The sequence below is a fragment of the Eublepharis macularius genome, chromosome 7, assembly GCF_028583425.1.
Source record: "Eublepharis macularius isolate TG4126 chromosome 7, MPM_Emac_v1.0, whole genome shotgun sequence".
Lineage (NCBI taxonomy): Eukaryota > Metazoa > Chordata > Lepidosauria > Squamata > Eublepharidae > Eublepharis > Eublepharis macularius.
The window spans coordinates 124112627-124124710 of NC_072796.1; the positions used below are offsets into that span (position 1 = coordinate 124112627).

At 44.3% G+C, this 12084-nt stretch overlaps 1 protein-coding gene across 2 annotated transcripts in view; it reads left to right on the plus strand.

The window, feature by feature from the left end:
* COL14A1 (collagen type XIV alpha 1 chain) overlaps positions 1-12084 on the plus strand; it is a 193169-nt gene that overhangs the window by 160072 nt on the left and 21013 nt on the right. For both annotated transcript variants that reach the window (XM_054985560.1, XM_054985561.1), the window contains exons 41-45: positions 4743-4796; positions 5339-5410; positions 7198-7233; positions 8147-8213; positions 10132-10320. In XM_054985560.1, the coding sequence (XP_054841535.1) occupies positions 4743-4796; positions 5339-5410; positions 7198-7233; positions 8147-8213; positions 10132-10320 (418 nt within the window). The remainder of the gene's footprint in view (positions 1-4742; positions 4797-5338; positions 5411-7197; positions 7234-8146; positions 8214-10131; positions 10321-12084) is intronic.

Consider the following 12084-nt stretch of genomic DNA (forward strand, 5'->3'; position numbering starts at 1 on the left):
CCAAAAGGGGAAAATAAATATTTCATTCTCAAGAAACATATATATGATTGTTCCTGGCTGTCATATTAAATTGGAGATTAAATTTAGTAGTTTAATTTTTATTTAACATGGACTCCAAGCTTTTGGACTGGGAGAGGAAGAGAGATCTCTGGTTCCTCTGCTGGGAAATTCGCATGAGGCAAGTGTTTGAGTGCAGTCTAACCACCCATCTTTGCTCTTTGTCTCCAGGAGGAGAAAAGTTTTGAGACCCTATATTTATTGAATCAAATCTAATTTTGTTCTTGGTTTCCCTAATGACTAATCCTAACCCAGTGGGATTAATCCTTCCGCAACATGCCTGTTCCCTCCGTGCGTTGCATGGTACTGTGATTCTTCATAAAGTGTTTATATGTTCTTATTGAATTATTTTATATATTATGTTAAATCGCTGTTTTAAGGTTCAAACGTTTTCATGTTCACCACCTTGCAGGGGGACCCTATTTAGGTAGAAAGATGGTAAAAATGTTTTAAATCAATAACTGCTGCTAGTTTAGAGTTAACACAAGTACAAAATTAATTTAAAAAGTCCGAGACTTGGCATTCTTTAACATATGAGATGGCCCTTGTTCGCCGGCTGACTGACCTCGCAACCATTCCTTCTCTGCATGCTGGAATCAGTTTAAGATGTGTATCTGTCATTTGATAATGGAGAGATGAAATCTAGTAATGAATTTTTGAAGTTGTCTCAAAACCGAGGTGGTTTTATTTGAGGGATGGCAGTAGGAACGCTCCTTACTCAACTGTTTCTTAAACAGATTTGTGTTTAACTTAATTTATGAAGGACAATTTTTACACCTAACAAAAAAATACAGTAGGAGGAAATTTGTAAATGGCCAAGAGATACAGAAAAAGTTCCCAAATAAACATAGCCGGAGAGTTTAGATGGAAATACTCTGTAGCAGCCAAATGGGAGAAGCTGTGACACTTGAAAGCAAATTATGTGGTAGAATGTAAAAAGAATCCCATGTGGAAGCATTTTTGCTAACTTTCTCAGAGGGAAGACGAGAGTCCCAATCCACAGACCTGCAAATGCAACTGAAGGCTATGTACAGGCTCCTTAAAGGGAAATGGAGAAGGCTGGTTCTTCCCCTTCCCGTACTGTCTCACAGTTTTTAATGTGCCAGTCACCGGTTGGGAGTAGAGTTGCCAACTCTGCCTGGGAAGGGCAGAGTTTAGGGCGGGAAGGGAGGTCACCAGAGATGTGATACCATAGAGTCCATCCCTGAAGCTGTCAGTTTCTCCAGGGGAATAGTTCTCTGTTGTTGAGGGATCAGTTGTAATTCCGAGAGCGCTCCACGCCTCACCTAGAGGTTGTCAACCCTGGTTGGGAGTGATAGAAATAAAACATATAGGTGGAGCTTACCTCCTCTCTTTCCATTTAAGCAGGTGAATGGGCATGGTCCGAACATCCTTCCAATTCTGATCAACTCAGAATAGCACACTCCGAGTCCAGTATGGAGGGAAGAGTGTTCCCAGACTAACAGGCAGTCAGTATCATGAGGTCAAACTAGGCTGAACACATGACTGCCTCTGAAAATGGCAGTTGTGCATTGAACTCCATGCTCCCCTTTGTATCATATAATGTACCCAAATCGTAACATCACCACATTTCTGCATTTCCCATCCTTCAGCAATGGCACCCAATGGCTCCCACGTTCATTAACAGTTGTGCATTTATCATCACATCTACTTTGGGCCTCACCCTGAGTCAAACTACTGCGTGTGCACCAAAGCCAGCAACTGCAGCGTATTCCACCCGCCCTGCTTAAGCTATTTCTATGCTTCTGCTTCCTTTGTTAGAGAAGCCTCTTTCCTCATGTGGATTGCTGATGTTTGGTAGAGAGTGTAACATTTTGTAGTTTATTTTGGCTTGGAAACAGGAGTTTCAGGGGGGGGGGAACAGGACATGCCCCAAAGTGGAAGTGGAAATTCAGATTTTGAGTTTGTCAAACACTCTACATTTTAGAAATGCATGCAGAAGTTCGTTTTGGCTATAAATGTGGCTGTTTTCATAATTAAAAAAAATATTTTCTCTTCAACATCAATTCAATGGATCGGTTCATAGGAGTGTTGAAGTGTTTCTGTGAATGACGGTTTGCAATATTATCACGTAATATGCTCCAACTTATGAGGCATTCTGATGGCGTGAGGGGTGAAGTTTATCGTTTCAAATTAACAATTAGCTACGCGTACTTTAAAGAAAACCAGAAAACATGTTGCCTGGGAGATCTGTGAAAAGCGTTAACAAATATTACAAGCTGAGGTGCTATACCTACTAAGAATTTGCACTGTGAGCCAGGAACTTCAAACCTTACCCCAGCCATGACCCTATGAGGAAACCTTTAGGCAAGCTGCTCCCTCCTCCCCTCCACAATGTTCAATAGGAGGACTGAACATACAAGGTCATCATTGTAAAGATTGCAGCATTAGTGTTCAGGGGGCTCTTCAGACACTGAAAACATGATGGGAAAATGTGCATATTTATTTTGCATGCTGTAAATTTTTGATTCAGATACATTCAGCCCCTCCCAGCAGTTCTGGAAAGCATGCTGCAAGCTTCAGTGAAGATAGAGCTCTATGGGAATGGAACCTGCTTTGTTCATTTCAGTGCAGATCAATGTCCCATAATGTGCAATCATGTAATGTGAAGGGAGCTTCCCTTGAAGGTTGGCCTGTTGCATTTTGCATAGAACTTCATGTGTGTCCTCCTGATTCACGCAGACTGCAGGCAGAGGAAGTTCCCTAGTTGTCAGAGCAGGTTGAATCACGGTTCCAAGGTTCAGGCACTGGTTAAACTATGCTCACAGCTTCAAGTTCAAAGGGGGTATTTGTAAGGCTCTGCTGTGCAACTCTCAAAAGATTTCACTGCAGGCAGTAAAAGAACTTTATTGAAAAGCTGCTAGCAGGGGTCATTTCATAGAAAAAGAGCTGGAGGAACTCATTAGCATAACTCATTAGCATAACTCATTAGCATATGACATCACCAAAAATGTGTCATTAGCACAACTGATTTGCATATGCCACACCTCCTGACATTACCTGTCCTGGCAACTTTGGACCCAATCCTGGCCATTCAGGGCCGAAATTGGGCCCAAAATGGCAAAAAGGGGCTGAAAATGGCCAAAAAGGGGCCCAAAATAGTCAGGATCGGGCCGCTGCTGAGCAAGAGAGTGATCCACCACCTGTCAGAGGCCCGATCCGGGCCGTTTTGGACCCAATCCAGACTGAAATGGGCTCAAAATGGCCGAGAGTCAGGTGGGTGGGGCCACCTGACATGTGACCTCTTTGGGAAACTGCCGGAACTGCATTCCTGCATGTTCCCCCTTGAAATGAGCCCTGGCTGCTAGTATCATAAGCTTACTCCATCTTTGCCGGAAATGACGTTCACATGCAAGCATCAAACATATATAGGTTTTCAAAGCATGGGCAAATTCTAAGCCCCCCCCCCCCCCCGCACAATCTAACAGTCAGCTAAGCTCAGTGGGTAAACATCTAAGCAGAAAACAGCAGAACTGATGTATGGGATTTTCAAGGTCACGGCATCTGGACAGGCGTCTCTTCCCAGACCAAGGAGAGAGGCCCTGGTGCAGTGTAGAGAGTCATACAGATAACAGAGGGAACAAATACATCCCTCGCATAGTTTCATATCGCCGGTTTGAAAGACCAGGTGAGCAACATACGCCGTCCAGTAAAAGAACAGCATTTAACCATAACATGAAACATTAGACTGTAATCATGACAGCATGGGTGATGCTGGGTATGACAGGTGATGCTAAGCAGCTGACAGTATTCCAGAATCAAGACCACAATTAACAGGCCGAGGTCAGAGACAAGGCAATCAGTTCCAAACACAAACAGCCAGGTCAGTAGTGCGTGGGCGCGTTGCTTCCACACAGCCTCTCCCTCCTCTGCTGTTTTGAAGCCTCATGCTGCTCAGCCACTTGTGCTGCATCCTGCACCTGCCGGCTGTCTCAGTCCTGCTCCTGCAAGCACTCATCATCACGGTTGATGCTGGGCAGGTGCTGTGCTGCTAGCCTGGCACTGCGCCTTCTGGCTTGGAGGGCTCTCCATGCCCTCCTCTGACGGCGGTCTTGAGGCTCTGGTGGTGAGGGGGGAGAGCTGCCTGGTGCCTGGCTCCCTGTTGCTGGCCCAGGGCTGGGAAGCTGAGGCGCCAATGTGTTGGGACCTGGCTGTGGGTCTATGTCTGATCCTTCAGAGACTGCCTCCTCCTTCAGTGCCTCTGCCACTGGTCATGGATCTGGGTCAGGTTTGCTGGCTGCCTCTTCCTCAGAAGAGTCCTCTGCATCTCTTTGCTCTGCTGGGCTGGGCTGGTCCACAACAATACGTTTCTCTGACTTTGGGATCACTGCCATGTTGTGCAGTGAACTTGGTAGTCATAGAGAGTGCCATCAAGTCATAGGTGACTTATGGCAACCCCTGGTGGGGTTTTCTAGGAAAGAGACTAACAGAAGTGGTTTGCCATTGCCTGCCTCTGCAACTCTGGTCTTCGTTGAAGGTCTCCCATCCAAGTACTAACCAAGGCTGACTCTGCTCAGCTTCTGAGATCTGACAAGACTGAGCTTGTCTGGACTATCCTGGTCAGGGTGCAGTGAACTTGCCAGTCCAATATAGAGGTTATGGTTGCCACTTTATAAAAGATAAAAAGAACAACACACTGATTCGTGTACCTTCCTCTTTTTTAGGGCCCACCTGGGAAAGACGGACCCACTGGACCACAAGGCCCCCCAGGACCTGTGGCAAGTATTGGCCAAATATGTTCAAAGTACTATTAAATTTTAGCTAGTATAGGTTAAATACTGCAGGAAATCAGTATCTTCTTTATGTTACCCAGCTTAGGTAGCCTTGTAGCCGAAACACACAGCTGCTTGATATGGTGACAAAATGGGGAAACTGCCACAAATTAACTGCTTTGGGTGACATAACCAGGTCCTCTTAATACTTTAACACCTGTCTGGCATAAATTAAGGCTGTGGCATTCCAGAATGGTCAGAATCTGGGTTGGAATAAGGAAGGCATTGAGCATGATCTCAACACATGTTGAGTGTATTTTCAGGACTTGTGACTGGGCCAGAAAATGGGAACTTAAGATGGTGCTCATGCAGGGTGACCTGGTAAAATGGTTATTTTTTTTTAGTGTATAAAGATCTTATGCAGGAATGTCAGCTGTGTTTCTCAGGTCTGCTGTCAGGGATCTCTGAATTAATGTGTTTGGGTAATACTTATGCATACTTCACCTGGCATTAGAATATTGAAGTTAGCTCTTGTTCTTTCCATGTAGGGGATACCTGGTGCGCCAGGGGTACCAGGAGTTATGGGAAATGCTGGACAACAAGGAGATGTTGGACCCCCTGTAAGTAGCTGAACAATCTCTCACATCCTTTTGGACTAGCGCATTACAAATCCTGTCTACCCTATGAGTATGTTTAATTTTAATGTTTTCTCTGATGCATACTCAGTCCCTTGTGCTGTGCTATAGTTTGTGTATCTGCTGTGCTGAGCTGGTGGGGCAGGCGGCAGCAAAGAGACACTGAAACAACAAGCAAGAACGCGGTCTGACTCACTCTATGCCATAACCAAGCCCATAGGAATCCAGCACACATTGCAAACTCCTGCTGTTTGTCCTCCCACCCCAACCGGTGTCATACATCATCACAAAGGTTCTGTGCTAGTTCGCCCATAAAATATGAAATAATTACATAGTTCTGTGAACTGCGAGTAGCTTGCTCATCAAGAACCTGCCACCTTTAAAATAGCGTGCATATAGAGTGGCTCTATTGTATAAATGGATCTTTCTCTCTGCTTGGTTTGGGTGAGGGCCAGTAGCTTGGATCCAACTATGCACAAGCAGAAACATAAAAAGACGTAGAGCCTCGCTACAAGTGACATCTTACATGCGAACGGCACTTGATCATTTTCGCAAGTCTTTCTGGGTACTGAAGTCCCTCTCCCACACCCCTTTTCCTTCTGTTCCTGCTTTTGCAAATCGTTCCTCCAGTCACAAGCCTGCTCTCAACGATCTTTGGGGGCGGGCAGCTGCAACTTTCTCAGCTTTCTCTAGAGCATTCCCCCCCTCCCCGAGCAAGACGATTAGCAAAGTTGCAGCTGCCCGCTCCCAAAGATCATTGCGAGCAGGCTTGTGACTGGAGAAACGATTTGCAAACGCAGGCTTTCTTTGACTTTTAAGGCAGCGATTCTAACAGTTCTAACAGAGAGGGAAGGACTTCACCGACATGTCAGCTTTCTCCAGAGCATCCCCCACCCCCCAGCAAGACAATTTGCAAAAGCTGCTGTCGTAGGCTTTCTCCGTCTCTTCAGGCAGCCATTCTAACAGAGAGGGGAAGGAACAGGAGGAAAAGGGGTGGGGGAGAGGGACTTCAGTTCCCAGAAAGACTAGCGAAAATGATCAAGTGCCGTTCACATGTAAGATGTCACTTGTAGCGAGGCTCTTAGTGCCATTCTGCTTGCACTACATCTTGTACAGCACCTAATGCACTCCTTCCTATTTACTATAGTGCCCAGAACTTGACTACACAAGATCTTGCCCCAGCAGAAGTCTGAAGTGAGGATACAGTAAACCCACTGTGGTCTTTTTCTTGCATTTCTGCTTATGCAAGAACTCTAGCGCAAATGGAAATTTTGCGCTGGATCCAACCAAATATCCCCAGAATCAAATATGCCACATAAATGTGTCGCAGCTCCCCACACAGTCTCCACACCAACATCAACCAGTGAACAGTTTTGCCGCGACGTTTTCATATGCAATTCAGAGCCAAACTACAAGTGACGTCTTACACAGGTTGGACACTAGTCAGCTTCCCTCAAGTTTTGATGGTAAATGTAGGCATCCTGGTCTTGCAGCTGTAATGGAGAGCCAAGCTGTAAAACCAGGGTGCCTACATTTCCCATCAAAACTTGAGGGAAACTGACAAGTGTCCAACCTGTGTAAGGCGTCACTTGTAGCTTGGCTCTCAGTGTCACTGAAGCTTTCACTGCAGCTCCACTGTGGACCAAACCACAAGGCCTATATGCTGCAGCATATTTTAAAAAGCCAGTGAAGCACTAGTGGGGCCGGGGGGGGGGGGGGCGGATAGAAAGACGCCGAAGCAAACTAAATTGTGATCCCGATTTTCTTCACAGGGACTTCCGGGACCAAAAGGCGAAAGAGGAGAACGTGTAAGAATCCCGCAGTAAATACCGAACTGAGCAGGCAGTGGGAATATGAAGAGGAACGAGTTGTTACTTTTAAAAAAGGACATGCCTCTAGTCCTTACTGTTCTGAAGACAAAAAACTGTTCTTATGCACATTGTTCTTTTAAAAAGACACTTAGAAAACGAAAGTCCTATGGGCGTATTTTCCAACGATTGGATGAGGCTGTTTCCACGTGGGCTATTTGCTCTGGGTTCAATGCTGTTGGAAAGCCTACAGCACTGTTGTGTGTTTATGTACCTCCGAACGTTTTCCCATCTGTTCTATCTTTTCCAAACCTGCTTTGCTGCAGAGTTTTGGGAAAGATTGCAGGCAAAGCCTGGATGGCTGCTGTGTAGGTGGGATTTTCCCCGTCCTGCCCACATCGCAGCGATTTCCCCTGCTCCATCCCTGCAATGGCCATCCCCCTCCCCCAACAACCTGTGTACCAAGTTCTCTGAATCCCTTGCTTTTTCTTTTAAAAGCCTCTTTTGTTGTGGAGATATAAAGAGAAAGGCATAGCTCTACAATGAAAGAGGCTTACTTTTTTAAAAAACAAATGCTGGGAATTCAGAGAACCTGACACACAGGTATATTGTTGTAAAGTTATATTGATATGTTAATATTCAGTTATTGATAGGAAAAAAACCTGGAAAAGCCCTGGTGGCCCATGGGAGGGGGGATGGCTGCTGTTGTGGGACTTGGACAGGGAAATTGTAGGGGGACCTGCCATGTGGCGGCCCTGTTGCCACTGTGCTGTATTGGTGTCTACAGCAGCAACAGGGAAACTACACAAACCTCTCCTCGTGTTGAAACCACCTGAGAAACCTCTGTGTTTAAGACCACTCATTATTTCCGGGAGGAAAATTAGAAGCTAATTTGTATATTCTTGTTATACAGGGAGACCTTCAGTCCCATGCAATGGTACGGGCAGTAGCTCGTCAGGTGTGCGAACAGCTCATCCAGGGTGGGTATAAACAACCGTAGTTCTTCTGGAGTTGTATCTTTACTGATCTTAGTTTATTGGTAGAATACAGACCTGTGCCTCTGGTGACCCATAGAGCTGAATGCCTTGCATTGTCACCTACTAGGTGTGTGTCCAAACTTTGGGGTGGCAGCAAAAAACTAGGAGATCTGTTGAGTTGTTTGTGTGTTTTGTTTGACTTGGTGGTGCTCCAGTTCCATAAAAGTTCACAATCGGAGGTGGGTGTTTTGAGGGGGTGGAAGAGTTTTAGCCTTTTCTATTGTTCCGGTCCCTCTGTTTGGGGGGAAAGTATTGTGCATCAGTGGAGAGGGAGCGTGTATTTGGCACACGTGCTGCATGCAGAAGGTCCCAGGTTCCCTGGCAACTCAGATAAGAAAGAGCTGAGGGTTGCTGATGTTAGGAAAGGCCTTTCTTTGCTCGTGTCCTGGAGAGCCACTGCCAGTCAGAGTTGATACTGAGCCATATGGACCAATGAACTGACTCAGTATAAGGCAACTTCCTATATATGTTCACTTCATCTAGTTCTCCTACTGCTCCCGCTCTGGCTATGCATGCCTTCGTCCAGGATCAGTTGGGAGTCCCCAAGGCTGAAGCAAGCAGAGGTTGCCAGGAATTGCTCCCAGTGCCCACCTCACATTACATGTGCACCGTGTAATAACTGCTACTGCTGTTTGCAAACCAAGAGACCCCAGGCCCAAGGAAATTTTTACCCATGTTACACATGGGTGTAGTTGGATAGGAAAAGCCAGAGCATGCACAACACAGCTGTTCCTGCCTCTATTCTGCCACTCTAATCAGAGATATCACCCGTCAAATCCTGTAAACACAATACAATACAGATTACACTAGAAGAATTAGGGTTTGTAAAATTTGCAACCTAACTGGTAAAACTAAAAGTCATATAATAAAATGTTAATTGCTTTCACCATTCACTCCACCATTTGTCTATGCATAAGCCCATATGCACCATGTGTTTAGCAGCCTGAATATACTATACAAGCTTGAGCTTGTAAGAGCTTGGGAGCTAAGTAGGGTTGATCATGGTTAGTACTTAGATTGGGCTACCAAGGAAGACCTGGGTTGGTATGCAGAGGAAGGAAATAGCAAACCACACCTGCTCATCTCCTGTCTTGAAAACCCCGTGAGGGGTTGCCTTTAGTCAGCTGTAACTTAATGGTACTAAATTAATATTTATTATTACCAGGTGTTGAATTTATTTAAACATTTATGCTTTCCTCCCCTGTACTGGGGACTGTTATCCCAGCTTCTTAACAAAGGGTTTGGATATACATCCTTACCAAACTTGAAAGCCCTCTGTACTGACTGCTTTTTAAGGAAGTAGCATTCCACCAAGACAAGCCCAAATATCACACTGATAGAAACTTTATATTGACTTTGGATATGAACTTTTGACATTTCAGTAAACTTATTTAATCTGATGTTTGAAAAATGATTATATAATACAAAGAAGGCAGGAAAATGTTTTACTTTCCCCCTTATGATTAAGCTGACGTATACATAGCAGCTTTTTACAAATAAATTTCTTGACAATAATTTAACAGTAATTGCATTGCATTCCCTACCATTATGTTTGTCTGGCCTGTAAGTGTGTTAGACAGGGAATCCTTGGAATTTGAAAAAAATAATTTAAGGGTTCCTTTATAGAAAAAAGTTTGGGAAACACTTTGAGTTTTCGGAGACAAACAGTGCAATCCTAAACAGAGTTACTCCGGTCTAATCCCATTAAAATCAGTGGACGTAGACTGGAGTAACTCTACTTACGATTGCAATGAATGTGTGGTAGAAATGTTTAAAACCAACATACATTATGCTTATACCCCTGAATGGGGACTCAAAGTGGCTTTAATTGGTTGAAATGTAAATTTTTTGAATTTTGCAGGACACCTGGCCAGGTATAACTCCATCTTAAATCAGATTCCCAGCCAATCTGTTTCAACACGAACTATCCCCGGACCCCCTGGTGAACCTGGTAGGCAAGGGCCACCGGGACTTCAGGGAGAACAAGGATCTCCGGGAAGGCCAGGATTTCCCGGCAGTTCTGGCCAGCCTGGCAGACCTGGTGAAAGAGGTAAGGTGAATTTAAAGGGGACTGGAAATGCAACTTGGCTGAAGGCTAGCAAAAGAGAATTTAGCTGTGTCTGATATAATGCAGGATAAATAAAAGGAAGATAACTTAATAGTTTTTAATTTACTTGAAGGCAGGCAAAATCAATAACTTAGTTAATAGCAGTGATCCCTAGGCAGCATTGTGAAGGAGAGCTTTATTTGTGAGAACTGTGTTTTCAGCTTTCTTTTAGAATTTTGTAGAAAGATCATCTGGGTGAGTATGGCTTGAGGTGGCATCCTAACCAGTCACTTTATCAGCAGGAGATGAATACAAGGGCTTTCCTAATCCAACATGGCTTCTCTTATGTTCGTGAAAGGCATTTTTCTTCATTTCTCGTATGTGATTATTTTTGTGGCCTGGTTTCCTTACAGAATTTTTAGTAGTCCACACATAACATAAGAAGCCAAGCCATGATGCTGAGAGAATCCTATAAAATAGGAAGATAGTTATATGCCAACTTTTACAATGGGAATTTCTAAGGCATTTGAGCAGTTAAGGTGGCTGCCTCGGCAATAGCTAAGGGAATTTGGGTGCATGTGTTCATTTGCACTTGCTTTACGCAGAGAATTAGCGTGGTAGCTTTTTACAATTTTATAATTATAATAATATATGGCTGTAGAAGTGGGGAGGTTATCTGTCAGTACAGGATGAATAACTCCATAGTGCCCAGCAAGCGTTTTGTGAAAGAAAGAGACAGAGTAAGTATTTCAGTTGTCATGAATCTCCCATCTTTTTTGGACCTCAGGTCTCATCCTCAATGAAAATAAATACAAACAGAAAATGAATATAAACAGTAGGGGCAAACTGATTGTTTCCCAGTCAGAAGTGGCATGCTTCTGGTTGCTTTAAGTTCCAATGAAGAAAAAAGATTTGCAGATTTTTCCGCTGCAGAGTTTTAAAGCAACCAGGTTGGCAGCGGTGAATTTTCTAATTTGGGAAACAGTGGGGAAAGAGTGAAAACTTCCCTTCCCCAGTTTTGTAGCCCTGATCTAGAGTTGTCTCCCCTCCCAGGATACTTTTTAATGGCCAAATTATATGTCCAGTCATAAAATTCTGGCACCACATGTCATTTAGTCCCAAACACATTTGCTTATAATCCATCATGGTGATGATGACCCTTGTTTTCCCCGTCCCTCTTTTAAGTTTAGCATATTAGATATTTCGGTTAAGTGCTGCTGTTGCTGTTGTTTTGTTTCTGTCCATTGTAAAGTGCCATAAACATCTTCAAGGAATCAATTAACAGTTTAAGTCCAACAGTAAATGCACTTAGTTTAATCTCTTCGAACGCAATGGGAGTTAAGACGGTTTAAATGCACATATGCTGATATACACAGTCCTAGGGCTGTATTTCTCCCTCTCCCCCACCTGTGAATGGCATCTTGGAATGGCTTTGGGTCGATTAGAATGGTCACACATCTTTTGGCTTGTCAAATGGCTCACTTGGGAGCCCTGAGAATTAATACGAAGTTGTCGGTTCTGACAGGAAACCTTTCAGCAACCTCAGAGACTGGAGGTCCTGCTCTCCCCCCGGCCCCCTCCCCGCCATAATTCTAATTACTTTAGTGTAAGAGGAGACAAGATTTAGGAGGCTGAGCTTGTCAGCCTTGGGTTTCTATGGCAAAGCTGAACAAAGAGCGGTGTTGTTTAGCGGAGTACCGAAAAAAATGGGTTGAGGTATTGAGGGAAGTGGGAAGTTGGAAACAAGAGTGAGGCGGATTCAAATTG